This window comes from Caloenas nicobarica, chromosome 21 (genome assembly GCF_036013445.1).
Source record: "Caloenas nicobarica isolate bCalNic1 chromosome 21, bCalNic1.hap1, whole genome shotgun sequence".
NCBI classification, from domain to species: Eukaryota; Metazoa; Chordata; class Aves; order Columbiformes; family Columbidae; genus Caloenas; species Caloenas nicobarica.
This window is the reverse complement of record NC_088265.1, coordinates 4,449,704-4,477,677: the sequence shown is the minus strand read 5'-3', so window position 1 is coordinate 4,477,677 and position 27,974 is coordinate 4,449,704. Positions and strand designations below refer to the sequence as shown.

General features: G+C 56.3%; 1 protein-coding gene across 1 annotated transcript in view; it reads right to left on the bottom strand.

Moving 5' to 3' along the window:
* Nucleotides 1-239: 239 nt before the first annotated feature.
* Nucleotides 240-27,974, bottom strand: part of LOC135997228 (receptor-type tyrosine-protein phosphatase V-like) — a 33,093-nt gene continuing 5,358 nt past the window's right edge. The window contains exons 5-39 of the mRNA XM_065649730.1: nt 27,195-27,461; nt 25,316-25,588; nt 24,438-24,698; nt 23,609-23,881; nt 22,868-23,137; nt 22,029-22,298; nt 21,298-21,570; nt 20,740-21,012; nt 20,026-20,295; nt 19,346-19,618; nt 18,286-18,558; nt 17,483-17,755; nt 16,338-16,607; nt 15,587-15,865; nt 15,240-15,374; nt 14,923-15,133; nt 14,025-14,092; nt 13,734-13,860; nt 13,346-13,393; nt 12,841-12,934; nt 11,878-11,968; nt 10,995-11,071; nt 10,030-10,164; nt 9,398-9,520; nt 8,746-8,906; nt 8,263-8,398; nt 7,588-7,667; nt 6,751-6,838; nt 6,154-6,244; nt 5,413-5,489; nt 4,972-5,106; nt 4,332-4,454; nt 3,656-3,813; nt 2,893-3,028; nt 240-881 (exon numbers count right to left, since the gene is read on the bottom strand). Coding sequence (XP_065505802.1) covers nt 822-881; nt 2,893-3,028; nt 3,656-3,813; nt 4,332-4,454; nt 4,972-5,106; nt 5,413-5,489; nt 6,154-6,244; nt 6,751-6,838; nt 7,588-7,667; nt 8,263-8,398; nt 8,746-8,906; nt 9,398-9,520; nt 10,030-10,164; nt 10,995-11,071; nt 11,878-11,968; nt 12,841-12,934; nt 13,346-13,393; nt 13,734-13,860; nt 14,025-14,092; nt 14,923-15,133; nt 15,240-15,374; nt 15,587-15,865; nt 16,338-16,607; nt 17,483-17,755; nt 18,286-18,558; nt 19,346-19,618; nt 20,026-20,295; nt 20,740-21,012; nt 21,298-21,570; nt 22,029-22,298; nt 22,868-23,137; nt 23,609-23,881; nt 24,438-24,698; nt 25,316-25,588; nt 27,195-27,461 — 6,152 coding nt within the window. The 3' untranslated portion in view covers nt 240-821. The remainder of the gene's footprint in view (nt 882-2,892; nt 3,029-3,655; nt 3,814-4,331; nt 4,455-4,971; nt 5,107-5,412; nt 5,490-6,153; nt 6,245-6,750; nt 6,839-7,587; nt 7,668-8,262; nt 8,399-8,745; nt 8,907-9,397; nt 9,521-10,029; nt 10,165-10,994; nt 11,072-11,877; nt 11,969-12,840; nt 12,935-13,345; nt 13,394-13,733; nt 13,861-14,024; nt 14,093-14,922; nt 15,134-15,239; nt 15,375-15,586; nt 15,866-16,337; nt 16,608-17,482; nt 17,756-18,285; nt 18,559-19,345; nt 19,619-20,025; nt 20,296-20,739; nt 21,013-21,297; nt 21,571-22,028; nt 22,299-22,867; nt 23,138-23,608; nt 23,882-24,437; nt 24,699-25,315; nt 25,589-27,194; nt 27,462-27,974) is intronic.

Here is a 27,974-nt window from a genome sequence, read left to right as displayed (position 1 = left end):
GGCTGCTGCTACAAATTGTGTGCACCTCATGAGCAGCAAACAGCTTGACCCCATCAATCCTGCCTACTGGGCTGGGGGTCACTGGGAACAAACATTTCCCTGCTGTGACACTTATGAGTCACAAGGGCACCCTGTCCACTGCCTGTGGCTGGGGACACAGGAATGGCTGCTGTGCTGCAGCAGGGGAAGTCTCGATGTCGCTGAGATCCCACAAAAGCCAAACCACCCTTATGAGCACACTCTTTCCTAGGGCTGTTTATTGTTTGTACCTAAGACTGATTCACCAGCTGAGACAAACCAGCTCCCACCACACTCTGCCCATGTCTGAGGCCTCAGCACGCCTTGCGCCCGTGGTTGCACGGAGACCACGGTGCCCTGTACTTGTGTCAGACCGCAGCCTGCGGGTGCCACGACTCTCCGGGAGCGAGCCCAGGGCTGCCCCTTCTGTGCTGAGAGGCGAGGGCACAGCAGGGCCCCCGCAGCCAGTGCTGCTACCGCAGTAAGGGTGACAAACCTTCCAGGCACCAGGAATCCCAGGAGATGGCCAAAGCAGGGGAGCATCCCACCCAGCCCCTCATCACGTCCGCACCGAGGGCTGCAGCAGTGCGTGGCAGGACAGCACTGCCCATCTGCTCAGGAGAACCCATGTCACTGCTGACACCATGCAGGATGTGTTGGTGGCAGTGCTGGCGTGGGTCCCCTCTTACTGCAGGGCTCACGCTGTGCCAGGAGCCCCATGGTGTCCTCCACCCAGCTCCTGGCTCCAGACAGGCCCCTGTGGAGGTGGAGGGCAGGTAGGTGCCAGGAAGGGCTGAGCGGTGTTAGGGCTGTTTCTGAGCCATGATGTCCTGGATGCAGGTGTACAGGAACATGTACTGGTCCTACAAAAGAGAAAGGGGGGTCTGGAGTCAGCTTTATGACAAAGACATCCAGGTTGCAGGACTAACCCTGCAGTTTGCCTTAAAAGATCCTAATTAACTGACAGTGTCTGATGGCAGAGTAGAATTTGCTGTCTCAAGTGGTCCATGCTTGTCCTTGCCATCAGAATTGCCCAGAAAGGAAGAATCAGGCCTGGAGCTGTATTTGCACCATGTTTGTTTCCATGTTTGCTTCATCATCTCTGTGATGGGGATGAAAGGGATGAAAGGAACATCCCCAGCAGATATGGGGAGGAACAATGTCATCTGACATTGTCTAAGATCACCAAAATTATCCATCAGCACCAAGTATGGATCCAGAGCTCTCTGTGGATTTGACATGAGGTTCTGCTCAAATGCCATGCTGTTCCAAAATGATGCTGGGCTACCAAACCCCTGGGACTGACCACTGCCACGCCAAGGCTCCAGGAAAGGCAAGGTGTTAGAAAGGGAAATGAGGTTGTATGCAATGCAGAAAGCTGGAGGGCAGGGCCAGCCTGCAAATACTGTGGGGTTGAAATCACATGGTAGCCAGGAAGGGCGGATTAGGGACCCAACGGAGGGGCCCCGAAGAGCTCGCTAATGCGCTGGCTAAGCTGCAAGTCACGAGGAGCCTCCTCCCCTGTGGGCAGTGGGTTTAGCCCCACCGAAGGGCTGGGAAAGCCACAGATCACACAATGGCTGTGGTTCCAGGTCACCAGAGCATGTTTTCAATGATCCCAGCCTGATTGTGAAATCTGGAGTGACAGCCCAGGATTGACTTCAGACCAGGCACACTCAATGCCTGAACAAATGCAGGAGTGGGGGGATAGTTAAATACCTGGTGGTTGTCCACAAACAGGTTCATCTTCCCATTTGCTTGGCTACAAACCCTCCCAAAAAAATCATCTGATGCCCCCAGCATGACAGCAGTGTGCCCAGCAGAGACAAAGGGGTCCTGGGGAGCCCCTGCGGTGGTGGAAAAGCCGGGCAGCCACACGGCAGCGGTGTGGGCTGGAGGGCAGCCCTGCCCGTCCTCTGCTGCGATCAGAGCCACCGCTGCTCGCGGCAAGGTGGGGACGCAGCTGCCTCTGTTGCCCCCGCTCAGTGGGGCAGCAGCTTTTGATCAGCACTTGCTGTGCCTTTATGGGCACATTGTGTCTCTGCTCAGCAAGACCGCTGCTGAAATACAAAAGAGCTCTGAAGCAGTGGCAGCGGATGCCTTGCCCTCCTCCGGCTCCCAACATGCACATGGTTCACATTAATTAAGAATGTGATTAGCTGCTTGCAGGCAGCTCTGCAGCTGGGAATCCCCGGAGAGATCTGCCCTAATTCTGCTGTCCCCTGTGGGGAAGGTTTCCAGGGATGCTGCATCAGCTCATCCAGCGAATGAAAACACTGCCCAGGGAGCATCTGTGCCTCCAGCGCCCATCCGGAGCGGCAGCCTGGGAGGCTGGCTGGCAGGGCAGGGCATGGCTGCGGCACCACGGTCCACATGGCTGCAGGGCAGCACAAACGTGGCAGCATGTCCCACAGATCCCCTCGCAAGCAGCACCAGTGCTGGCAGCAAGCAGGGGTGCGGAGCAGGCTCCAGACGGGGGGATGCAGCAGGGAAAGGCACCAGACAAGGGTAAACATGGCAGGTTCTGGGTGCCCAGGCTGACAGCCATGTTCAGAGGCCAGGAGTGGGCAGGCAGGTTTGCCATGCAGGATGAAATCTGTGCTTCATGCTTTCCAGGGCAGAATGGGAAGAGTACCTTATATTTATCTTGAGCTCATATGCAATTTAACCTATTTTAACTCCAGAACTGAGGAGAAGGAAAGCCCTTCCCTGGGAACAGACAGTGCCCTTAGCCCTCCGTGGCTGGCAGAAGAAGCACGGAATAAATACCTGTGTAGGTGGGATGGGCTCCCAGGTGGCAGGCAGCACCCGGGGAGTGGGCAGCATGAATGTCCTGTTCTGCCCGGCCCAACACCCTTCCTCCTTCCCACCTACCAGCGTCGGGGTCATGAGACAGCAGCTTCTTGCCAGCTGGAGGGTCACCCCATAGACATCCACAGTTCTCTCGGCTTTCATCTGGTGCAATAGGCAATCCAGGGAGATGAGCGTCCCCATTTGGCTCACGTCACCACTGCAAGGGACAAGGCACGGTCACTGATGCCAGGACAGGCTGAGCTGAACCTCTTTGGAAGTGGGCACCAGCCCAACAAGACAGAGGCCCCATGAAAAAATATGTAGCAGCTGAGTATGGTGGGGTTAGGGGACTGTGAGCCCATGTCTAGGAGTTAAAAATCCCCGTGCTGACCAGGGGGATGGGACCACAAAGTGTCCATTGAAGGAGCCTGGAGACCCAGTCTGCTCTGTGTCCCTCACCCAAGTCAGCTCTGCCATGTGCCAGCTGTGTCGGCTCCTGTGCGCTCTCCCCAGCTGCAAGCAGATGAGGGTGTCAGGGCTGCTCCCAGGATCCCAGCAGTCAGCACAGGGATGTCCTGGGCACCTCAGCCCAGGAATGCCAGCTCCATCCATGCCTGCCCCGGCTCAGCCCTGTTTGCCCTCTCCCATGTGCTTGGCAGAGCACTGCTTCATCTGGCCTCCCAAGCTTCCCTGGCTCTCATGGACCCACTCTCAGCATGCCCCAAAAGGCTGGGGTCCTTGGTGGGGGGCACAGGCTTGCTGGTGGCCATGCCAAGGTGCTGTGCAGCCTGGTGGGTACCAGGTCTGGGAGGCTGCCCATGGACAGAGCAGCAATGTTATGTACCTGCAGTGCAGCAGGAGAGGACCGGCTCTCTTTCGGTGGGGCATGCACTGTCTGACAGCAGTGAGGAGCTCCACCAGGCTCTGGACATCTGGCTGTTTCTTGCTGCTCCAGAGCATGTATAGGAACTGTTGTACCTGCCTCTCCTTTGCTTTCTTCTCCTGGTGAAACACAAAGAGTTGACATAGCTGTTGGGAAGGCATGAGTGAGTTTGGATGCAGAAGGGCCCCAGCTCTCCAATCCTTAGGCTTTCCTGAGCTAACTGCTGGCTTCTGTAAAGCTGTTGAGGCAATCTCCGCTGGGGCATTGCCCATCTCCCGCGCAGGTGGTATGGTGCCTCTGGCAACGTGCTCTCCTTCCCCACGGCACCCCGACCTGCCCCTTCAGAGGGAGACTGAGAACTGTGTGGGCCTTTGCTAAGAGGGTCAGAAAGACCTTTCAGCAAGGGGCAGGGGAAGCCTCCGAGCCTCTCCCGTGCATCTCCTATGTCCACTCAGCAAATGTTCTTCTGGATGTGGCGATCTAGACTCCCTCCTGCATTTGTGGACTGCTGGCATTCTGCTCTTGCAGCTCAGCCAAGTCTCCACAGACCTTTCAGCCCTTGCCCCTACAGATCTGTTTCCTAGCAGTGAAGAACATCCCAGGCAATGGGAGCCAGGCCAGCCCCATCAACACATACGTGTTTTATTTTGAGCTGGCTGCACCTCCATCCGGAGACAAGCTTCTCTGTGCCACACTGGATGGTCAGGACTTTTGTGCAGAGGGAGTCTCCTTCCAGGGGCCAGCATACCTCACTTGGGACCTGTACACAACAGCAAGTTTGGCTTCAGGTTGATGGTTGCCATATTTCAGATCGATCACCATCACAAGGGTCTGTGATGGGGTTGGACCAAGAGCACCCCCAACATTACTCCATGACAGTTCTTCCCTTGCCTAAACCCTGGGGGAATTTTTGGAAACAAGAGCAGATTGCAGCCAGTTTCCCTGTTAACACAGAGCTGCCTGGCAGTGGGAATCTACCCAGAAAACACTCTCTACCTCAGATGGACAGAAGCCGGAGCTGCCGTCCTTGGGTGCCATAGAGATGCAGCTTGAAGAGTCCATGGCTATGGACTGCATTGTGGGCAGACAGAACCTGTCTCCTATGACAAGCAATGGGAGCACTTTGACACAGGAAAGGTTCAGCTTTAGCCAAGCTGGATCTGCACCCAGGCTTTAGGAGGCAGCAATGACAGTTCAAGCTTTGGAGCTATGCCAGCTTCCAGCTCCGTTGAACAGATCCCTGCTCTGCCATGGCGCAGGCAGGCACGGCACCTTACCTCCCCCTTCTCCTGACATGGGAGAAGTGTTAGGATGGTGTGAACATCCTGTTCCCACACCAGGGTCCAGAAGTCCTCCATGGTCAACTTGTCAGGTCCCTGGACAGCCAGATATTCCCGACTAGAGCTGTAGCCCTGAGTGAGGAACGAGACCATCACTCTCCTGCTGAGAGGGCGGCACAGTTACCTTGTCAGCCCAGGTGGCCGCAGGAAAGGCCAGGAAAAGAAGGGAAATCAGCAGGTCAGGGGCAAAGAGAGAGGAGAAAGGACTGAGAGAGGGAAGTGAGGACAGCCCAGACTGGGCTGGTGAGGGAAGACACATCCTCAGTCTTCCTCCACAGGCAGCAGGGAGCAGGGGCACAGTGAGGAAGGGGGAGTATCATCTGCTGCCTGTGGGACCCTGGCACAGGGGTGGGCATGGCTGTGGGGGTTACAACTTACCGGGACCTGCCACACCTGCAGGAGACCTGAGAAAGGGCCCTGTTCCAGCAGGGAAAACTTCACTCTGGAGCGATCATCTGCAAAATATATGGGAGGTGGAGGGACCCAGGGCAGCCTTGTGCTCACACAGCTGCTGCAGAACAACAACAGCAGAAAGCAATCACCCCATTCACTGTTTCTCTTTAAAGGTGCTCTCCTCTGCAGTGCTCTAGTCCAGCTCGTGGACATTGGTCCCCAAAAGACAGGTCCCTATCCCAACCTCCTGATCAAAGAATATATGTGGTGCAGGTTTCTCGGTGTCTTAGCCAATGGAGATTTGCATATCGCCATGGACAGAGAGCCTGCAGATGCTCTGGGCTCCTGTTCCAGTGTCTGGCCACCTTCATGGAGACTCCTTTTTCCTTATACTGAGTCGAATTACTCTTCCAAATCATCCCCATTTCCTCTTGACTTTCCATGGTGCACCTCTGAGAAGACTACATTTTCTCTGTGTCCTCCCAGCAGGCAGCTGAAGACAGCAAAAAGATCTCCCCTTTTTCTTCTCTCCTCTATGCTGAACAAACCCACCTATCTCAGTCCCATACATCACGCGCTCCACCCCCAAAACACCTTGGTAGCCTTCTGGTGGACTCACTCCAGTGTGTCAAGATATTTTCTTGTACTGTGGAGCACCGTTTCTGGCCCAGCCTGTCTACACGCAGGTACGGGAAGGAAGAGAATGAAAGGTGTCACAGCACTTACATGGGAGGATGCTGGAAGAGGGCCGTGTGTGCTGGTTGCCTGAAGATGGTGTTGCAGAGCTGGCTTCTTCCTTGATGACCTCCAGGAGAGTCTGCCAGAGTGAAAGAGAGTGGAGGAAGCAGTGAGTAGGGGAGAGTCCAGAGGAGCAGGAGCAACTGGGGACTCCTGAGAACGCCTGGCCTGGGCAGAGGGGTGGTCACGGCTGTGCATGCAGAAGCCTAAGCAGGGGTGCTATGTGAGCACCTCTGGGGTGGGCTGCCAGGTCTGCTCCGCACTGTCGGGAGATGGCTGCATCGCCCTGTAGGAGAATGGTGTTCAGGTAGGTCCCTACCCTTAATGAGGTCTGGGAAGGAGGCAGTCATGGACAGACCCTGATGAGTGCAGGACACGTGAGGGAGCTATGAGCTGGGGAACACCATGCCATGGAGAGGGAATGCTGCCAGGACAAACAGGCACGTGGAGACTGGGGCATGGGACCCACTCTGGAGGCACTTCTTGTGTGTCCCCCAGCCTGACCAGGTGCAATCACTCCCCAGGTGCCCCCAGTGCATATGGCCATGGCAGCGCTCCTTGCACCCTGCGCAGGGCTGCTCTCACCTCGTACTCCCTCAGAAAGCCCATATGGGACTTGGCTGCTTTCTGGGCGTAGTGCTGAGCAAAGCTTTTCAGCGGGATGGGGCAGGACCTGGGGAGAGAAACTGGGGGTGAGGGTGAGCAACCTCAGCAGCATCCAGGCTGTGCCTGCAGTAGGTGGACAGGCACCTTCACCGCTCAAATGCCGGGGCCCTCGCAGGTCCCCAGCCCACCTCTGCTCTGTGCCAACCTGCTCGCCCCTAGACAACGGCAGGTCTTAGGTGTGGCACTGCCCAGGGCCCATTCCCAAGATGCAGCAAGGACAAGGGCATCCTGTTCTGCATGAGGGAGGGGACAATTGGACTATAAAGAGAGATATGTGACCCCCAGATGTAGCCTCAGAGACAAGGAGGTAGGTGGGCAAAGCCATGCCCAGCCTGACTCTGCTCCCTCCTTTTGGCCTCTGTTAGAAGGGACATTCCAAGACCACCCAGCTGCCATGAGCCCCTCCAGTTTGAACCCATCTCCCTGTTGGCTGGGAAGCCACGGGCTGATCGAAGTTCCTTCCCGAGGACAGCGCTGCAGCTCTTCAGCACTGGTGGTGTAGCCTGCGAGACTGGCACTGGAGGAAAGGAGAATGTGGTCCCCAAGCCCTCCCGGTGTGCCCAGTGACTCAAACCTAGATCTGGGCTGGGCTCCCCGTGCTGCAGGGAACAATCAGCCCTCAAAACGCCGTCTGCCTGGGCTTCCCCATCCTTCTGACCTGAAGCCAAGGCTCAAGCTGGAGTCAGGATCCCAGCTTGTAACCTGAAGGGGCTGTGGGTCAGGGTGGGCGGCAGGCAAAACGCAGCAGGTCCTTACCTCTCTGTCCCTGATAAACCCAGGAGTGGCTCCTCCAAGATCTTTTCCAGGATACAGCTGTGCAGGAAAATGTACTGGGACTAGAAGGCAAAGGCAAACAGCAGCCTAGAGCATCATACCATGTAGACAGTATGAAGGGGTGAGTATGGCACTCTGAGGAGGCAGAGGGTGCCCTACATTCGTGCCCCAAAAGCCCTATGTTCGTGCCCAAAAGGCCGTGGCTTCTTCAGCCTCAGAGCCCTTGGATCCCTCCGCCCGGTCTGTCTGTCTGTCCTGAAGAGTAGTGCTGACACTTGTCCCAGCCCTGAGTACTGGAAATATTAGATGGTCTGTGGCCATCGAAGGCCACTGAAATGGTGTGGGTCAAGAACTGTCTGCAAAGGTCGGATTCTACTCCTTGGTGCTCTGGGGTGTTTCTGAGCCTCCTGGGAGGACTGAGACTCCACATGTTGCTGTTGTGGGTCAGGCAGGGAATAAAGCTGCTGGAGATGCCCACAGCTGAGCAACTTCCACTGCAGCTGAGCTGCTGCTTTGGGTCGCACTGTGACACAGTGTCAGACTGGGGACCAGTCTGGGGGTGCTGGGGCTGCCCAGGCAGCTCACCTGTTTGCCAGCCCAGGCAGCTTTTATATCATGGACCAAGGGGCCTGGAGGACGGGGGAGCAGAGGCCTTACCAGTGTCTGAATCATCAGGTAACGGTTCATCCGCAAGGTGTAAACAACACCAAACACATCCACGACCTTCTCCTGCTTCATCTGCTGCAGCAGCTGGTCCAGGGCAATGAAGGTGCCACTGCGTCCCACCCCAGCGCTGAGAGCACAGGCAGCAAGTGTCAGACATCGCCTGATGCCACAGCCGATGGGCTCCCCTCCCGCTGCTAGAAACGGCTCCCAGATGCTGCACCCTGGGGCACTGGTCCCAGCACAGCGTGGGGCTGAGGAGCCATTCAGGCTTCCCTGGGTTGGCACTGACCATCTCTAGCTGCCTGGGACTGTGGGGCAGGGTGCAAGCAAACCTGCAATCGCCCAAGCAGGAGACTCTCTACAGACCAGTCTCCTGGGCATTGCTTTCCCTCCCAGTTTGTGCACGAGCAGGACACTTGTCCCCATGCCATCTCCCATCGTCCCCTCCTGCCATTCCCCAGCGCAGAGCTGCACCTGCAGTGCACGAGGGTCGGTCCTGTGTCCTTGGTGCTCTGGATGTGCTCACGGACCAGCTCTCTGAAGGTCATAATGGAAGTCGTGGACTCTGGGATCCCGTGGTCAGGCCACGCTGTGTAGTGCAGGTGGGACACGTGCCGCTCTGCCCGGAGACCCTCCTGCCAGGGGGATGTTGGTGACTGACGTGCAGCCCAATGGGACAGGGACATGCATGCACCCCACAGTCCAAGAGCACCCGGGGACTTGGGGACACCCAGCGCAGCTGGAGTGAACATCCAACACCAGGTCTGCTGCACTGCTTGGTGACTCCTGCTTCCCTGTCCTCCGCCACCGTCTCCTGCCAAGGTGACATATGTGGAGGTGGCAAGGAGAAGACCTGCCTTTGATGGATGAAGAACATGCCCTTGGAGCTGCAGCCTGTGCCCCAGTGCAGGGACATGGAAAGGAGAGGGTGAGGGTAGACAGCAGGGGTGATACACGTTGAGAGGGACAGACAGCTCCGCAGGGGCTTGGGTCTTTGAACCCCACTAATGGCAGGGAAAGGAAATTACGCCACCGTCACCATCAAGGAGAAAAACCACTGCACCCCACACAAACCCCCAGCCCTTGACAGGTCCCTGAAGTCTGTTCCTCTTGGGTCCTTACTTACGTGCCACAGTTTGAACTCGCGCATGGTCCACTCTTCGGAGCTGCTCTGCATCAGCAGGTGGACCCGGACCTGTCCGTAGGAGACTGGGGCAGATTCGGATGGCCAGTAATGATCACAGAGGACCTAGAGCACAGGCAAGACAGGGTCCCAGTGAGGCCACTGAGGGCTCAGGTCCCATGGAGAAGGCAGGGGTGCTACCTCTTCCCACCAGGAGCTTTTCACAGCAATCCCCAACTGTCCCTTTGTTTTGGTCTTAGCCTTCTCCAGAGAGAAGGACCTGTGTGGGTCCCATCATCCCTGGAGACTGGTGGAACAGTCCATGTGAGTTGGCTCATCCAGAGGCAAATGGTCATTTCAGATTATATATGCAGAAATATCTGGGGGTGATGGGGATGGTTCCAGCTGAGCTCCACTTCTGTCCCTTCCTACCCCAAGCTAACACTGAGCTGCACAATTCAGCCTCTGTTCCCTCAAACTGCATGTCAGGGAAGCTGCGTGGCCCATGCTTACTCTGGAGCCACATCTGAGCACGGGTTGGTGGAGGGCACAAACCCAGTCCTGGGCTCAACTCACACGATCAGGTCTGAGCTTTGCTGGGGCTGGCACGTGGAAGCCCAGCAGTGGTGACCTACCCGCCCATTTTCCATGCACACTGTCAGCATGATGATGTTGCAGACGTTCTGCTCCCACACCAGCCTCCAGAAGTCCTCTATCGTTTTCTTCAGGGGCCCCTGGGTAGCAATGAACTCTTGCGGGGATGTATAGCCCTGAGCAAGGGGCAGACAGGAGGAATTGGCAAGTTGCTGACACAGGTGAACTCTGCCCTGCGACAAGAGTCGGTGTCTGCTCTGCTTTTGTGGTAGAGGGAGAAACGCCCATTGCCCTTATCCCAAGTGGACACACTTCCCAGGCAGCTGATCCCAGAAGCAGCTGATTTCACAGGAAGCACGTGCTGCCCAACACATGCTCTCTACGTACTTGGCATAAAGACGTGACCCTCGCTGTTTCCCTCCAAGCAGTTCCTCATTCAGCCTAACCAGGGGAAGACAGATCTGGGTCCTTTTTGTGCTCCCCAGTCATTGCTGGAGGTGGGATGAGCATGCAAGGTCTCAGGCTGCTCCTTTGCCCCTTGGACACACACATGCCCCGCGGATCCACGCACTCGCACCTGCATGCTGCGTGCCCTGCCTGTTACCTGTGAAAATCTCCTGGATGGGGGATGTGGGCACAGCTCCAGGATTGTTCAAACGCAGCTGCACAGACCAGAAGGAGAAAGAGAAGACAGAAAGACAGACAGGGCAATAAGCTGGGAGAGGATGGGAAGAGGATAGTCCTCAAGAAGAAAGCAGAAAGCCTTGCGAGTCTCCCCACACTCACACCTCTGCATTCACAGCACTTGCCATCTGATGATCTCCATCAGCCCCTGCTGAAGGGCAACTACACATTGCCACCTGACCACAACTCCGTGCCAGTCTGTGCCAGCTGTGGCTTCAGCAGCAGCTCTTGCCTGCCAGCCCTCACAACCTCAATCCAGGCAGAGTTTCTCTGATGGCGTCCCATGGCCACGTCTCTGTGGGGAAGGCAAGTGGGCACTCACAGGCATGAAGTTGGCGTTGATGTAGTCTGAGTGTGGATCCTCCTCCAGTTGGTTCAGCTTGACACGAGAGTGATCATCTGAAAGAGACCATACACACGTGATCCCCAAGGCAGCTCCTCACCAAGACCTGGCCGTCTCACTTCAGCAAGGCTTTTGACACCGTCTCTCACAATCTCCTCATAGGCAAGCTCAAGAAGTGGGGGCTGGATGAATGCATGGTGAGATGGATCATGAACTGGCTGGATGGCAGAGCTCAGAAGGTTGTGATCAACGGCGCAGAGTCTGGTTGGAGGCCTGTAGTTAGTGGGGTTCCCCAGAGGTCAGTACTGGGTCCAGTCCTGTTCAGTCTGTTCATCAACGAACTGGATGAAGAGACTGAGTGCACCCTCAGCAAGTTTGCTGATGATACCAAACTGGGTGGAAGGGCTGACACATCAGAAGGCTATGCTGCCATCCAGTGAGACCTGGACAGGCTGGACTGGGCAGGGAAGAACCTGATGAAGTTCAACAAAGGCAAGTGTGGGGTCCTGCACCTGGGGAGGAATAACCCCAGGCACCAGTACAGGTTGGGGTTGAGCTGCTGGAAAGCAGCTCTGCAGAGAAGGACTTGGGTGTTCTGGTCGACAACAGGTTGACCATGAGCCACCAATGTGCCCTTGTGGCCGAGAAGGCTAACAGTATCCTGGGGTGCATTAGGAAAAGTGTGACCAGCAGGTCGAGGAAGGCTGTTCCTCTCCCTCTACTCTGCCCTGGTGAGGCCCCATCTGCAGTACTGTGTCCAGTTCTGGGCTCCCCAGTTTGAGAAGGACAAGGAATTACTGTGCATTGCAGTGTGAACTGCCACTCTAGATGCTGTGGGGAGGAGGGAGGAGATAGCACTTACAGGGCAGCACGTGGGGATATCTGTTCTTGGACACATTTTCTGGTAGCTCAGCCTCCACTTTTGGCTGCTCCTTTCCAACTTCCTTCAGCTCCTGTGGGACAGGGAGAAGATAAGAACAAATGTCTCTCTGGATTGCTCCTGGTCAGCCCAGCTCCCTGCTCATGGCCAACATCTCTGGTGGTTCAGGGGGGTCACCTACACACAGGGAACTGCTCTACTCCTCCCTCTGTATGCCCTGTGAACTCTGAGCCATAGGTGGCTTTTCCAACAGCACTGTTTGTATTTAAAAGAAAGCAAGCCCGAGAACAAGTATTGAGAAAACCAAACCAAACCAAAAACATTTTAAGAAATCAAAAATTTCAGAGCATTTTTTTTCTGAGAAAACAGAAACACCTCCTGCTGTGAAAACAGAAATATCTTGTGCTGCTTCTGCCTCTGTCCTCACTCAGACGGCCAGAAAAGTGTGATCTGAGGGGGTTTTGAAATTGATGATGGGACTTTCAAAGGTGCTGGCAGCGGATCAGTTCCGAGCCTGCAGATGTTGGCAGTGGAAGCCAGCCTGAAGTGAATTTCACAGCCTCCTTTTGGCTGCAGGTTCTTTTCTAACACTGTCAAGGTGGATCTCATCGCAACACCACTCAGCATCTTCATCTCCAGTCCAGGTTAGGGGCCCTTAGTTTTTTCCACCAGCAGCTAGGGACAGTGCTGGTTCAAGCTCACGCCACAGACAACACGTGTTTCTACCAGAACTTGAACAAAACAGGTTTTGAGCATAGGGACTTCCTGATCACTTGGTCCATCTAAGCTTTGGCTTCCAAGACCGCCTAGTAGGGTGGCTGGATTGCTAGAGAGATGGGTTACTGTCCCTGGACACAAGGAGTCCATAAAGGCCACCCAACAGCTGGGGCATGAGCTACCTGGAGGGGAAATTAAGTCTCATCTCTAGCAGGGGTCTCATCTCACCTCAAACTCCTGGAAAAAGGCGTGGTTACCACTTGCTGTCTTCATCTCATAGTACTGCTTGAAGTTCTGTATAGGAATTGGCCGATGAATGTTTCTGCATGAAATGAAGTCCAGAGGAAAATTTGCCTTAGCTACTGGGAGGTCTGACAAGTGGCCAATGAGACAACCCAGCCTGGAGACCTGCAGTACTGAGATGCACACACAGAGGGGTGGTTTATAGCTCTCATCATTGCCCAGGAGAGTGGGTCCAACACAGCATTGATTAAATATTGAGAGAGATTTCAGGATGATGAGGATACTCTCCTATTGCAGAAGCCTTGCAGAAGAGGTGTGGACAATGCATTGACTTGGAATGGAGCTAGGCAATAAATACTGAACAAGGAAGAACTGAAGGAGAGGAGAGAGAGCTGGATTTTTCCCGAGTCAAAGCATGAGAAAGGAAGAAGGTGAAGTACCCTGGGACCTGCAGTCAGGACACGCACAGAGGGAAGACCCCAGCACTCACCTCAAGCTGTAGGTCACCATTTCCTGGGGCAGGCTGCTCTTCTTGGTTCTAGAATTAAAGCATGGGAGATGTTGCTCTTCCCTGCAGTGCAGGGACAGGTGCTGTGAGTGTATGGTGTGCTGCTGGCTCATGGAGCACTGGTGACCAGACAGCTCAAATCAGGCACACTACCCTGCACACTTGCAGGGTTCTGTGATTTAATGGCATGCAGGCAGCTCCCCTCTCTCCTCTGCCTTTTTCTTCTGTGCTTGCCAAGCACAAGTGCACCAGCGGGTGTCCTAGTTTGCCTAAATCATTTATACCCTCTCAGTGCTCTTCCTCCTGGACCGGCACTGAAGGCTGGGTTTCTCAGCCTGCACCCACCAGTTAAGAGTCAGCTTATTCTCACCTCTTTGCTCTGAGCTGTTTCCAGTAGACCAAAGCAAAAATAGCTGCAAGTGTCAAGAGAAATCCCACAATGATTCCAGCAATTATTGGAATTGAGAATGGAGTTGTGTCTGCACTGGATCCAGCAGCTGGAATAAAAAAGAGATAGAATGGACAGAGGTAGAAGTCATTAAGTGGCTGCATTTTCTCTATTATATCAGCTACAGCCTGTGATCTCCCTTTGCCTTGCCATTGCCAGGTTGTTAATTATCTGTAACCTACACAGCTGGAAAGACGACATTCTCCATCTTACCTGAGAACATGGTGAACGTCACTGCGGGGGCCACTGGGTCGTATTTGGTGAAGGCAGCGATGCTGAACCTGGGGCAAAGCAGAGTCCTGCCATCAGGGACAATCTGAACTGGGCACAGCACCCATGCAGCCAGCAGCAGGAACACCCAAGGGAACAGGGCAGCTGCCTCTGTTTTGAAATGCTGTATTGGAAGAAGCTGGTTTTCTGGTAGGGATCTAGGGAATGCCTAGAAATGGTCTTTCCTTCCTTTTCTGACTCTTGGACAAGTTTGTTTTGCTTAGGAGAACAAGAGAAAATGTTGAGAAAGTACAAATGGGAATCAGCTCTCCTCCAAAGAGTTGTTTGAAGAGACCAGTAGTAAGTTTCTGCTGTCTTATAAATAAAAAAATAGTACCAGTCCCAGTACGGACTCCTGACGGACACCACTTGTCACTGGTGTCCATCCAGACATTGTGCCATTGACCTCTACCCTCTGGATGTGACCATCCAGCCAGTTCCTCGTCCACTGAACAGTCCACCCATCAATCCACATCTCTCCAATTTAGAGAGAAGGATGTCGTGGGAGACTGTGTCAAAGGCTTTAGAGAAGTCCGGATAGACTCTCAGCAACTTCTATCACTAGTCAGCCACATTTGTCAGCCTCAGCTTTCATCTCTCCTCTCCTTTCCTCTCCTCTCCTCTTCTCTCCCTGCCCAGTTACACTGATATTCTCCACAGTGCCAGCCTCTGTATCCCTCAAACACTGCTTGGTGGAGCAACCCTGGGGTCCACAGCTGGGAGTCTGAGGAGAGCAAGGGTGAGGTGACATCCAGGGAGCTGGTGGCACCTTGCAGGGACACATGCAGTTCCTTTTCTCCTCTGGCCCCTTCCCCTCGGGAGGGGTGTTGATGCCTCTCACCTGTACTGCTCGTTGGCTTTCAGCTTCCCATTGCACGTTGCCCTGGACCGGCCGCACTCCTCTGTTCCCACTGGCACTCGCCAGGTTTCGGGGGAGCTCCGGGAGCTCGGATGGAAGGGATTGGGTATTAGCACAGCCAGGTAGGAGTCCTCTGTCCCATAATAGTGGTCATACCATGTGCTGGACATGATTTCCTGGGTGGGCCTCAGCACTGAAGGGGAAAGTACAAGGTGACAGTGGTAGTCCCACAATCACATCCAGGGGAGCTGCTGCCCTCCAGGGAGTCGCTGCAGATGGGCATGTGCAGGGGCACTTACGTGAATCATTAGTGGTAGCAATGACACCGTAATACTCGATCTGGCCATTCTCCTCGCTGAACAGGTCAGATGAAATGATAACTGTGGAGCTGGCCTCCACCCGGAAGATGTCTGCTCGCAGGGGTGGAGGCAGGGCTGGAAAAGGAACCAGCAAGCACAGCCTGTTAGTGTGTCCCTGCTCCCACAGACTCACCATACACTGTTCCCAGCATCACTGCCCAGAGCCCTGGCCCACTGCAGTTCAGTGCAGGACCACATGGGCATCTGAAAGAGAACCCAGGTTTAATTAACAAAGCTGGGTGTCTTCTGGGCTCTCTGGCAAGGCTGTGGTAAAGAAGGGGACTCACCTTCCACTGTTGTGTTGCAGAGCAGAGTCACAGCCTGGCTCCTCATTGTGTTCCTGCCCACTGTGCTTACAAAGATTTGGTAGGACGAGTTTGGTCCCAGCCCCTCCACACTGGCCTTGTTTGTAGGGATGCTCATAACATACTTGGAGGTGGGAATTCCATCAGAGAGTCTCTCTGTCACCACCTCATAAGCCTCCACATCTCCAGGAGAGCTGGTCCAGTTCAAGTAAAGGCTCCTTGACTCTGGTAGGCATTGCACATCCTCCACGGGATTTGGCTCTGTGAAGGAGATATGGCAGGACTTACTGGATCCGAGAAATCCCAGCCTCAGCCCATGCATCAGTCCAGAGCCCCTATGGTCCTCTACTGCCTGTCCCTAGGTTAATGGAGAGGAGCAGAGCTGGACATCTGTGACCTGGGAGCCTTCTGTGCCAAGGGCCACAGGACAAGGTGAACGGATCAGGGCCTGGGCAGATGTCTTATAGGAGAAGCAGACAAATGGAGAGCTCTGCAGTGTCCGCTTTGCTTCACAAGTAGCCAGGCCACAGGGTGATGTGAAATCTCTGTGATGGGGCTAGCTCAGGGAGCCGATGGCTACCAGATGGTCACCTTGTTGGTTTTCTTTATCTCCCACCATGAAGACTTCCCATGCTTCTGTTGACCCCCAAGGGCTGATCCAGTCTTGAGACCACCCAGGCATTTCTCCCCCTTCCAGCCTGCACTTCCCCATGCCCCGGCAGCGCGTACCCACCCATCGGCACAGCCAGGGGCTTGGTGCTGCTCCAGTAGGGCCCGGCCACACAGCTCAAGGACACAGAGTAGTTCCTCCCTGGGATCAGCCCCTGAAAGAGGTGCTGGACTTGCCCTCTGTCCAGAGTGTGCCGCCGGGGCAGCGTGCTGTTCTGGGGATCCCGCAGCCATAGCTGGCACTCGTCCTGCTGTCCAGAGACACTGCCCCAGGAGATGAGCATCGTGTTGTTCCCTTCAGCCACCGCAGAGAGATTTTTGGGAACTGAGGGTGCTACAATGAGAACCACACCAGGGGAGAGTTACTGGCATGCCAGACTGTCTCTTCTATCCTGTAGAGATACAAGTAGAAGATGAGTAATATGCAAGGAAACTTGATGTGTTCAGTGATAACATTCCTGCAGCTGCTGGCTGCCACTACCAGAAATGACCTTTAAATGGCAGATGGAGGACATGCAGAGTGAGGAACATGAGAAGATGGGTTCCTCCTCCTGCTAATTAGCAAGTTTCATTACAGACCTGCCTGAAGGACTCTGCACATGACTCCCAGCACCCTGCCAGGGGCTGGCTGAGCGTGGGAGCAGAGACCTCTGGATTCCCCAGGCAAAGCGCAGGGACTGTGGGGACAAGCACATGAAAAGGCTTATTGTGCTTATCTGCAATTTCCACATTCCTTAAAAAAAAAATAAAATAAGCCCAGCCTCCTCTTACTCCCCATGCCAGGAATTTTCTGAGTGCCTGGGAGAAAGGCAGCAGTGACGGTAGGGTGTTCCCCTGGCTGTAAGGCTTCATGGTCTCTCAGGGTGTGGGTGTCCTCTCCTAGAGCTGCACTCCTGCCATGAGATCCCTTGCTCTTTGTTCAGTCACCCATGCCTGGAGGAGCCAGCTTGTGTCAACATCAGGGCCGTCAGCTGGAGGTCTGCCCTGAGACAGCGACCGCAGCTGCAAGACTGTCCTACAGACAGCAGCATTGCCCTGCTCACCCCTCCACCAGGAGCTGCACAGCCCATGGTCCCATCACTACGGTGGTACCTACAGCTGGTACCTATGGTCCTAGCCCTGCCCCGGCCCCTTCCCACCCCTGGTGCTGAGCCAGGGGAAGGCTGAGCCTCATGCATGACCCGAGGACCTCCAGCTCTTGACACTTACTTGTCCAGTCACTGATGTTCCCAGCGGAGGCTGCATAGGGCCCCGCCATGGACACCACTTCCAGCAGGTATTTGTGTCCTGGAGCCAGGCCAGAAAAGACGAATTTGCCGGTGCCTTTCCCAACAGATACGTTGGCTGCCACAATACCTGATCCTGAGTGGTACAGGAGGAGCCTGTAACTGTCTTGTCCTTGGGGTTCAGCTCGCCAGGACGCACTCAGCCTGTTGGGATACCCCTGGTTCGTCATGTACACATTACGGGGTGCCAGGGGGTCTGAAGAGACAAGGATGGGAGATGTCAGTGAAGGGCCTGAGGACATTGCCTGGGTGTCTTGGCAGTGTCATCAGAAGGGTTGCACCACACAGGACAGGGAACTTTGTCTTGGCTGGATGTTGGCATTCACCAGCCTGGAGGCAGCTAAAAGAAGCATCTGCAAACTTCAAGTGGTGCGTGTCTGAGCAGAGACAGCCCTGTGCCAGCTGAAGTGAGACGCAGGGATGGGAGAGGAGGTAGCACCCAGCCCGCTGGAGGAGATGGGAAGGTGAATGTTCCTGTCAGCTGCTCCCTCCTCCGTGCTTCTCCTCTGAATCACAGCTCCTGGAGCTGTAGCTGGTCTAATCCAGGCTGGTAGAGCTGATGGTGAGGGTGGGCACAGCCCTGCTTAGTGCTATGGCACTGACGTGCCCTTGGGTTCAGGCAGGGCTTGGGGTCTACCATGAAGGTCAGTGGGGCCATGTACTTTGCCATGAGCCTTTTGTGACTGCCCAACAAGGCACACATCACCCTCAGAACAGGGTACTCACACGTCCAGTTGCTGACGTTCCCTGCAGATGTCCGGTGGGACCCTGCCATGGACACCACCTCCAGCACATACTTGCTTCCCGGGGCCAGTCCCATGAAGGTGAAGTTGTGGGTGTCTCTCCCGAGCAAGGTCGTAGCTGCTACTGTGCCCAGCCGTGCATGGTACAGGGTCAGTGTGTAGCCATCTCGCCCCCCGGCCGCAGCTCCCCAGGATGCACTCAGCCTGTCAGGGTGTCCCGTGCTCAGCAAGTGCACGGTGGCTGGAGGCAGTGGGCCTGGGGAGTCACCAGACCTGATGTTAGGGACTGGAGACTGTGCAAAAGGAAACACACTTGACGGGACATTGTGCAGCAGAACAGATGTTCCCTGAGGGCACACTCCTCCTCCTCAATTTTCCCTACTCTGTCCCCATCCCTCCTCACCTTTGATGCTGCTCACCTTTTGTGATCGCTCACATGCCAACCCTTCGTCATCCAGGTCACCCTCATCCCCATAACCCAGCTGGAATGCCTTTGCCACCGCTGCATGCATATGAATTGTGCAGCACCCAGCTGGTGTGCAACTGCCTGGGTAGAGCTGGCACAGCATCTATACTCTGTCCAGCCATAAAATCTTCTGGATGTGGAGGAGTGTTGGGCTAGTCCATCTACAGAGCAAAGACCCATTCTCCTGGGAGGACTGTGGATTAGCCACTGGCTGTACTACACTGATTCATTTCATCCACCCTTACTGGTAACGTGGTTTCTACCTGCTGGACGAGACTCAGCAAGGGCACAAGCCCTCTTGTATACCAGGAGATGAGGCAGCATGGGCAGGGGGATGTCCCCACGTGGGCATAGCTGGGCAACCCTGCACGTCATCATGTACTCGTGCAAGTCTACAGTTGAACATCCATGTGTCCATAAGGGTAACAGCGTGCCTGTGAACTAACCGCTGCGTGTTGCACCCATGCACATCTCCAAAGGCACCAGGAGCTTTGTAAACCTCCCATCCCTCCTCAGTGCTGCCCATTTGTGCAACATTGCCCACCCCTCTGCAGAGGACACTTGTCCAGGCACTCACGTGTCCAGCCACTGATGTTGGGTGCCGCTGCCTGGTATGGTCCAGCCGTGGCACTGACCTCCAGGGAGTATTCGTATCCTGGGCTCAGGCCCATGAAAGTGAAGTTGTGCGTGTCTCTCCCAAGCGAGGTCATAGCTGCCACAGTGCCCAGCCACATGTGGTACAGGGTTAGCGTGTAGCCGTCTCGTCCCCCGGCCGCAGCTCCCCAGGACGCGCTCAGCCTGTCCAGGTGCCCCGTGCTCAGCCAGTGCACTGCAGCCGGGGGCAGTGGGCCTGGGGAGGAAACACGAGTCACTGCCAGGAGCCACATGCAGGCTGAGAATAAGGAGATGCTCCATGTCTGTGCCCTGCCTGTGCTGCAAGAGGTGGGTCAGCCCTGCCAGGTGCCACGGGCTGGCTTTGCCCTTGACTCTGTGGCAGCTGCTTCCAGGGATTGCCTCCTCCCTGGTGCTGCCTGAGCCTGCAGATGGCTGTGGACAGCTGTCTGGGACATGGGTGGCCAGGCTGTGGGGTCATGCACGGCCTCCCCGTGCTGCATCCAGCAGGTCATGAGCGCTGGGTGCTTGGATGGGTGGGAGAGGAAAGCAGGATCTGGCTGCACCAGTATGGCCTCTGATTTAAACTGGGAAGGGGGAGATCTGGTAGAGGACACGCAGCTGCAAGGAGAGCCTCATACTCACGTGTGCAGTGGGTGAAGCTGGGGGTGCTGGTGTGGAAGGGCCCAGCTGTGGCCCTCACTGTCACCCTGTAGTGGGTGCCGGGGCTCAGCTTTCTGAAAGTGTGACTCCTGGCATCCGCCCCCAGCACCATGTGCCCAACACGACTGCCAGAGGTTGGGTCATAGACATCCACCACGTAGCCTTCTGCTTCTCGCCCATTTTCTGCCCAGGAGACCTGCAGCATGGAGGCAGCGGGGCTGCCCAGGGTGAGGCTGGCAGGGGCCAAGGGGTCTGGAAAGCAACGGGGAGACAGTCAGCCCTGCGTATCTGCCCACTGCTCTGCCCAGTGGTTCCTCGTGCCCTGGCAGTGCCGCAGGCTGGACTCCAGCCCCCAGCTGGCACTGGGCGGTGGGCAGGCTGGCCACCAGGGACTGCCTCAGAGAGCAGCTCGAGGACAAATGGGCAGACAGGGCACATGGCTCTGAGCACAATGTTCCCAGGGCTTGCAGCTGGACATGGCAGGGGAGGTAGAAGAGCCTTTCAGGTGGGCAGCCAGGATGTGCTCTGTGTCGGGGAGGAGCGCGGGCAGTGAGCAGAAAGGTGGGACGACTATGTAGAAGCTCTGGACACAACAGGGCTGGTTTGGGATGGGGAAGGTGGCGGTGGGTGCTCTGCAAGTCTCAGATGGAGGCTCTGGGGCAGAGTGGACTGTCCAACCCAAGCCATTAGACTCACATGTCCATTGGGTGATGTTGGTGGTGGAGGCTTCGAATGAGCCTTTCACAGCAGTGACCTGCACAGCAAACCTGCTGCCTGCCTCCAGGTGAGTCCAGGTGATGTTCTGTGCATCTGGATGCAAGGTCTGGACCCGCTCCCTGCCCTGGGTGCTAAAGCTGTACAGAACGACGCGGTAGTGGTCCCTCTTGCCGGGGGGCTTGCTCCAGCATGCGTAAAGTTCTGAGGAGCTGCCTGGGTTGGTAAGGGTCAGGTTTGTTGGTGCAGCAGGAACTGTGAGGAAAGACAGACACACGAATCAGAGAGAAAAAGATCTGGTTCTGAACACACAACCATCTCCAGTGAGGTGTCTTGCTTTCCCCAGGCAACCAGCAAAAGCTCTGTGCTCTCGTGGTACAGGAAGGCTGCAAGAGGCAGGAGATGACTGCAGGCCAGCATCACCAGGAGCCAGGGCAGGGTGCCCTCCTCTCCCCGGGAGCCAACATTGATCCCTATCCCACTCTGGAGCTCCTGGCAGTGCTTCCACCCCGGTCCCCTGTGGGTGGTAGGGGTGCTCACCTGTGCAGCCAGTGATGTTCTTGGGGAGGGAGCGGTAGGGTCCAGCTACTGCCCAGATCCCAACAAGGTAGCAAGTTCCTGGTGCCAATTGTGTCAGGGTGACATTAGTGCTGTCTTTCCCTGCTTCCAGGTTCCTCACTGGTGAAGAAGAGCCCTCCTCGTGCACGCTGAGCAGGTATCCATCCCTCTGCCCAGGAGGGGTCTCCCACTGCACAGCCAGAGCCCAGGCAGTGCTGACAGGGCTTGCAGACAGGGAAAGAGGAGGTAGTGGGACTGCGGGAGAGAAACAGCGTTATAAAGGACAAACATGGGATGCTCAGGACTGACTCTATTTTGGGAATGAAGCCAGGACCTGCAGGACTGTGAGCATCTAACATGCTGTCTAAACAGTGCTGAGAGCAGCAGGTGGCTCTCATATCAAAGCTGCTCCCTGTGTCCCAGGGGATAATGGTGCTTTTCCACCGTGGCCTGGGACCCTCTCATCCCAAAGTGCCAGGGCAGGCTCACAGCATGTCCCATGGACCTGCTGGGCTCAGGATGGGTGAGGGTCTCAATAAGAGACCCAGCGTCTTGAGTAGGAGACAGGCACCTGTGGGGCCATGGGGACATGGTCTCAGGGCACTCCTGCAGAACAGCCCTGGGATACCTCTCTTGGTCCCCAGTCCCTCACCAGGTCAGAGCCAGGCTGGATACGAGGGATGGGAACAGGTGCAAAGGAGCTGCATTCCTACCAGTGTAGCTGATGACAGTCTGAGACGAGGTGCGATGAGGCCCAGCCTGAGAAATGATCTCCACACGGTATCGGGACCCTGGCACCAGCTCCTCCAGGTCAAGCTGGGTGACTCCACGGGGGACGGACACATTCCTGATGACGGACAGGGACTCAGCCACCGAGAGCTGTACCAAGTGGTCTCTGCCACCGCCTGACTCCACCCAGCTCACGTGTAGTTCCTGGGGTCTCTGGCCAGGCTGTACACTCACATTAGCCAGAGACAGTGGATCTAGGGGGAAACACAGTGTGGAGATCCATGAGATGGTGGAGGAAAGCAATTAGAGAAGCCAGGACAGCCTGCATCCCTGCACAGGGCTAAAGGAGAAGTGGTGGCAGCTGCCTGCCAGCTCTCCTGTTGTTCTGGGGGACATGTAAGTTGTCTGTCCATGTCCCTAAGGCATTGCTAGCAGGCAGGGGCTGTACTGTGAAGAGAGCACTCAGCTCTCCAGCAGGCTGCCCTGCTCCATGGAGAGGGAGCAGCAAGCCCAGACAGATCTCTGTGCTGCTTCTCTTGCATTCCTCTCCCACCCAGCCCAAGCTGGCTGAGATCAGGAGTTGTCCAGGCAGAATGTTCAACCTGACTGGGGAAAACCTGAGCTGGGGAAAAGGGTCTTTTGGGGCCCAGAAGCCAGCACACAGCAGCGAACTCATGGCATGTGCTCCAGTTCCCAGGGGTGGGGGGCATCAGGTCTCAGCAGAGCCCTCCCTCCACCCGGACACGTCCATGTCACTGCCAGTCTTGCAGGCAGTGCCAGGATGCCCCATCCCTGCAGGAGGCTGGGGACGCTTCTCACTCACATGTCCACTCGGTGGCAAAGTGCGACGAGGATCTGTATGGGCCAGCGAGGACGGTCACCTTCAGGAAGTACTGAATGCCAGGGGACAGCCCCAGGAATGTGTAGTTGTGAGTGTTTGGCCCCACTGAGATGTTCCTCTGTGCTGAATGGCTCTTGCTGTAGAGCTGGAGGTGGAACTGGTCCACATCACCAGCAGCCTTGTCCCAGAAGGCAGAGAGTCCCAGTGGACGTCGTGTGTTTGTCAAGGTCACACCGGCTGGAGCCAGGGGGTCTGAGAGAAAAGAGACACTCAGGCGGTGAGAGACAGTCATGGTGGAGCTGCCACAGCGTAGAGTGGGGGTCAGCACACATTTGTCCTGGGCACCCTCCACTGCCTGTCCCTGGTGGGCTCTGGTCATAAATCAGCCCTGACATATCGAATGCCACAACCGCCTGAGCTTCTGCTCCATAACAAACATGGGATCAGGTCCCCATCTTTCCTGTTGGGTGACATTCAGAAGTGTTTTCTGTTCAGTGATGGCTTTCTCCTGCACTGAAGACTCTTTTACTTCTGGCCTGGCTGAATGTGGCTCTGGTTGGCTTTCCACTCTTTGTTTGTCTATGCATCCCTGTCCCTGCTTCCCCCCACTCCCCATACATTGTCTACCCTCTGCTTTGCTTCCATACCGTGAACTTTCTGCTCTCGTTGGCCAGGCCATGGTTGTAATCTGCAGTAGGGTTGAAGTAGGGGTAACACACTCACATGTCCAGTCTGTGGCTGATTGCACAGGGGATCTGTAAGGTCCAGCTATAGAAGCCATCTCCAGTGTATACTGTCGCCCGGGGACCAGGTCCTCAAAGGTGACGTTAGTCCAGTTGTTGCCCACAGTCATGTTCCTGACCTGCTTCTGGGACTTGGTTTCGCAGAGGGTGCCTGTGTAGCCAGTGCTGCCAGCGGGAGCTGCTTTCCAGGAGGCTTGCAGAGAGGTGCTGTGGCCCTGATTGCTGAGGGCCAGCTGCTGCGGGGGCAAAGGATCTAGGAGAGGTAAAGTCTCGGGTCACAGATTCACCTGGACTGGGGTCAAGGTTGAAGTGCAACCCCAAATGTGCTGAAGCTGGAGCCCCTTCCTTGGGAAAACCCACATCCAGGGGCTCTGGCCACCCCTGGGGTCTGAACAGGCCACCATCGCCCCTGCTGACACCCAAACACCAGTTTGGCAGGGATGGGGCCAGCATACAGTTTAAACTGATGTGGTAAAGAGATGATGGCTCTGGTGCTGGAGGAGGTGCTGGGTGGGATGGTCTGGAGCAGGGTGGTGGTTGGGGGCAGATACACTCTGAGCAGTGCCAGGAGGGCAGCCCAAGGGAGGATGAGGGCACTGGGCCTTGCTGACCCCTGTGCTGGGCGGCTGGGATAGAGACCAGGGTCAGACACATCCAACAGCACCTCTGCTTTCCTCCTGGGCCTTTTGCCCTTTTATTGCATGAAGCTGCAGAAGACCTATGCTACCACACTCCCCCAGGCACGACAGGGAAGGACAGCATCCAGTGGGAACCGTGGGCCCGGCTGCGGTGAGGGCTGTGGCACTCACATGTCCAGTTGGTGATGCGCCGGGGTGCGGAGGTGTAGGGACCAGCCACGGTGGTGACCTCAAAGGTGTAGAGAGTCCCAGGGCGGAGGCCTTCATAGGTGAAGTTGGTGACACCTCTGAGCAGCGAGCTGTTCTTCACGGGGTGCTCCGAAGGGCTGAGGGCCAGCAGGTAGCCCTCTCCCATTGCCTCCTCCCAGCTGGCTAGCAGGCTGTAGGGGTTCCCCTGGCTGGACAGACTCACACCAGATGGAGCTAATGGCTCTGCAAGGGACAAGGATGGGATCTTGCACGTCACTGTGTGGGGCAGTGTGTCAGGCAGCCTGATTGCTCTCATGACGCTGCAGCTTTTCCCCCCTCAGACATGAGCAGCCAGGGCTGCAGGGAAAGCCCGTTACTGCTCTGGGTGCCGGGGCTGGGTGGTGCCTCTCCACACTGTTCCAGTCCTTCCTTCCCACAGTAGCAGCTCTGGGGTGGCCACCTGAGCACCAGCTGCTCCACGAGCTGTCCAGGAGGGACTGGGCACAGGGAGATGCTGCTCTGGGGAACTGTTGGAGCTTCATAACCCACCCAACCAGCTGCTGTGAGCAGAGCGGGAGAAGCTGTCTTAGAACCTGCTGAACAGCGAGTCCAAAGGTTACTGGGTGGAATCTGGTCTCGATTCATGCCTGGCACTACCTGGCACAAGTCTGCCAAGGACCTCTGTGTTCACCCAGTGGGTTTTGCCGCTCTGACCCACAGCCCGTCCTTGAGACCAGGTGCCACTGCACTGCCCCTGCTGCCATCCCCCTCCCCATCCCACCAGTCTCCCTCTGGGCACCAGCCCCTCCATCAGATGGCAGAAATGGCCTTGAAAGGACACGCTCGGGCTTTCTGCTTACGTGTCCAGGCTGCTGTGCTGCGGGCTGATGCCCGGTAAGGCCCAGCCACCGCCGTCACCTGGACAGAGTATTGCTTCCCAGGGCTCAGCCCGTGGAAGGTGATGTGGCCATTGTCTCCGCCGACAGAGATGTTCCTTGTCGGAGCGCTGTCCTCTCCCTCCTGCAACGTCACCAGGTAGAAGTCCCTCTCTCCTGCCGGGGTGCACCATCGAGCCTGCAAGGAGCTCTGCTCCTCTGCGCTGCTCAGGGTCACATTGCCAGGGCTCAGCGGGTCTGGAAGGGATCAGGATCACATGCGTCAGGCTTACCGGGAGCTCTGGAGCCCCACCGCAGCGCTCACTGTCTTTGCTGTAGTTTGGGACTGTCAGCACGAAGGTGTTGGGTACAGCAGCCATCCTGTCCTGCCCCACTCAGCCAAAGGCTGCCATGTGAGTGGCTGCCATGTGACTCTAAGATCTCCCCATACACCCCTGAGTGCTGTTCCCTGCTTCCTTATCTGCAGGGTTACATCCAGCCTCAGACAGCCTTTTGGAGCATTCTGTCTCCATTCCCCAGTACAACCATTCCTGGTCTAGCAGGGCCCAGATGAAGCTGGCAGCCTCGCTGAGAAATTCCTAAAAGTCCTCCTCCTCTCCATTCTTGTCCCATCTTGAGCTTGCTGATGTTCCCAAGAACTGGCCTGGACCAAACTCCTGGCCAGACACCCCTGGCCCGTGCATCTGGTGCAGGGGACGTTTGTTCAGTTGGGTAGGTCAGAGTCACAGACAGCAATGGTAGGATGGAGTCAGATTCACTTTGCAGTGGAAACAAACCAGCTGGGGGTGTGAGGTCTTCCAAAATTCCAGCTGTGGAGACAGCAGTGAGCAGGTGCCAGGTTCCGAGACTGGCAGGCAGAGCAATAAAGAGCTGGAGACTTGTCACCTGGTGGCACCCAGGTCCTTCCAGCCTGACCAGTGTCTGCCCAGGGACAGTATGGGTCACCGGCCACAACAGCCCTGAGTTTGCAGCTTGACGCCTCCATGATTTGCTGCTCCTCACTAGAGAGGGCCAACACTTTCTTGGTATTCAGCATGAGCCTTGCTCTGTCCTGAGCACTAAGCTTGCCCTCTCCATTTCCCCCCTGGTTTTCCTGGGAACATCTGGGAGAGCAAGTCAGGGTTGGAGCTGTTCACAGTGCTACAAACATGGTGTTGGCAGCAAACCAGGGCTGTGGTGGTGGAAATCACCTGCTGTAGGGGTCTTTGTCAGCCTGAGGCCAGAAGATGGAGGAAGTTGGGTTGAATGGTACAACTAACTGGGGTCTGGAAGGGCTAACCTCAATTTCTTGACCAGCCAGGGGCAGGCTTCCTTGGCTACGTTTGCACAGCAACCGGCACATTAGGGTCACCCACCAGGATGCTGCTAAAATCAGGTTCTACCAAAATATATCCTTGACAGCAATCAAAGGGGACCAAAGTTTCATTTCCAGGAACCTCCAGTCCAAACCAGATAAACTGCTATCCCCTTCCCCCTGTTTTCTCTGCTGCCCTTGGACAGCCCCAAGGCATGCAAGAGCCCAGCCCCAGCTGCACCGAACACCAGTGAGATCTGCTGCCCTTCCATCCTCCTCCTCATGGACAGGCCACAGGCTTATCCCAGTGCATCCCAGGGAGAAGCAAACTGGCACTGGGAATTCACCTGCTCAAGGGACTCAGTGGCCCCACTATTGCAGTGCCCCAGGGCCAGGTCCTAGAGTGGCTTTTGGCCAGGTCGAAGCAGAATAATGTCCCTCTGCACCCAGGGCTATGGCAGGAGACCTTGGGTTTCAGAGACTGGACGAGAGACAAGGAGAAAGCCAGGGCCACCGAGGTCCTCCCCAATCCCTGGACATCATACTCACATGTCCAAGCGGTGGCATTGGGCCCCTCCACTGTGTAGGGCCCAGCTGTGACGCTCAGCCCCAGCCAGTAGCGGGTGCCGGGTTGGAGATGCTGGAAGGTGAAGCTGGTGAGGCCCCTCCTGGCTGACAGCGTCGTGGTCACTGTCTGGGTGAGGAGGTTGTGGAGCGCGAGGTGCAGCCAGGCAGCCCCCCCAGCGCCTGCCCAGGACGCGACGAGGCTGGTGCTGGAGCTCGGGCTGAGCCGCAGCTGGGTGGGCATGGAGGGAGCTGAGGGGAAAAGCAGGAGGCAGCAAGGTTCAGTGCTGGGGCTCTCTGGACCCTCCCTCTCCCCAGGGTCTCCTATGCCCGCAGATGCTCTCTATGCTGGCATGGGGGCTGAAGGGCTGGCAGGGGTCTGCTGAGGGATGTCCTTTCCCAGGCAGGCAGGGGACTCAGGTTGCTCCGTACTGTCACACTCTTTCAGGTTGCAGGGCAGAGGGGGTGGCAGCCTGGGTAACGCAACATTTCTGCAGCTCCCACCAACCAAGGCATTTTGCCAGCATCCCCAGATTGCCCTCCTGTGGAGCACAGAAGCCCCAGCTGCAGGTCCCACAAGGCAGCACTGAGCTATGAGGTTGTCCCCTTGGCCAAGCACACTGGGCTCTCAGCGGGGACGTGAAAAACTCCCAGCTGTTCCCCATCCTGAGCCTGGACACCTCCTCCCCATCTCGGCCAGCCCAGCTGGCTCAGGTGCTGCATCCCTCCTGTCAAACCCTTTCTCCCATCCCTTCCCTCTTGGGC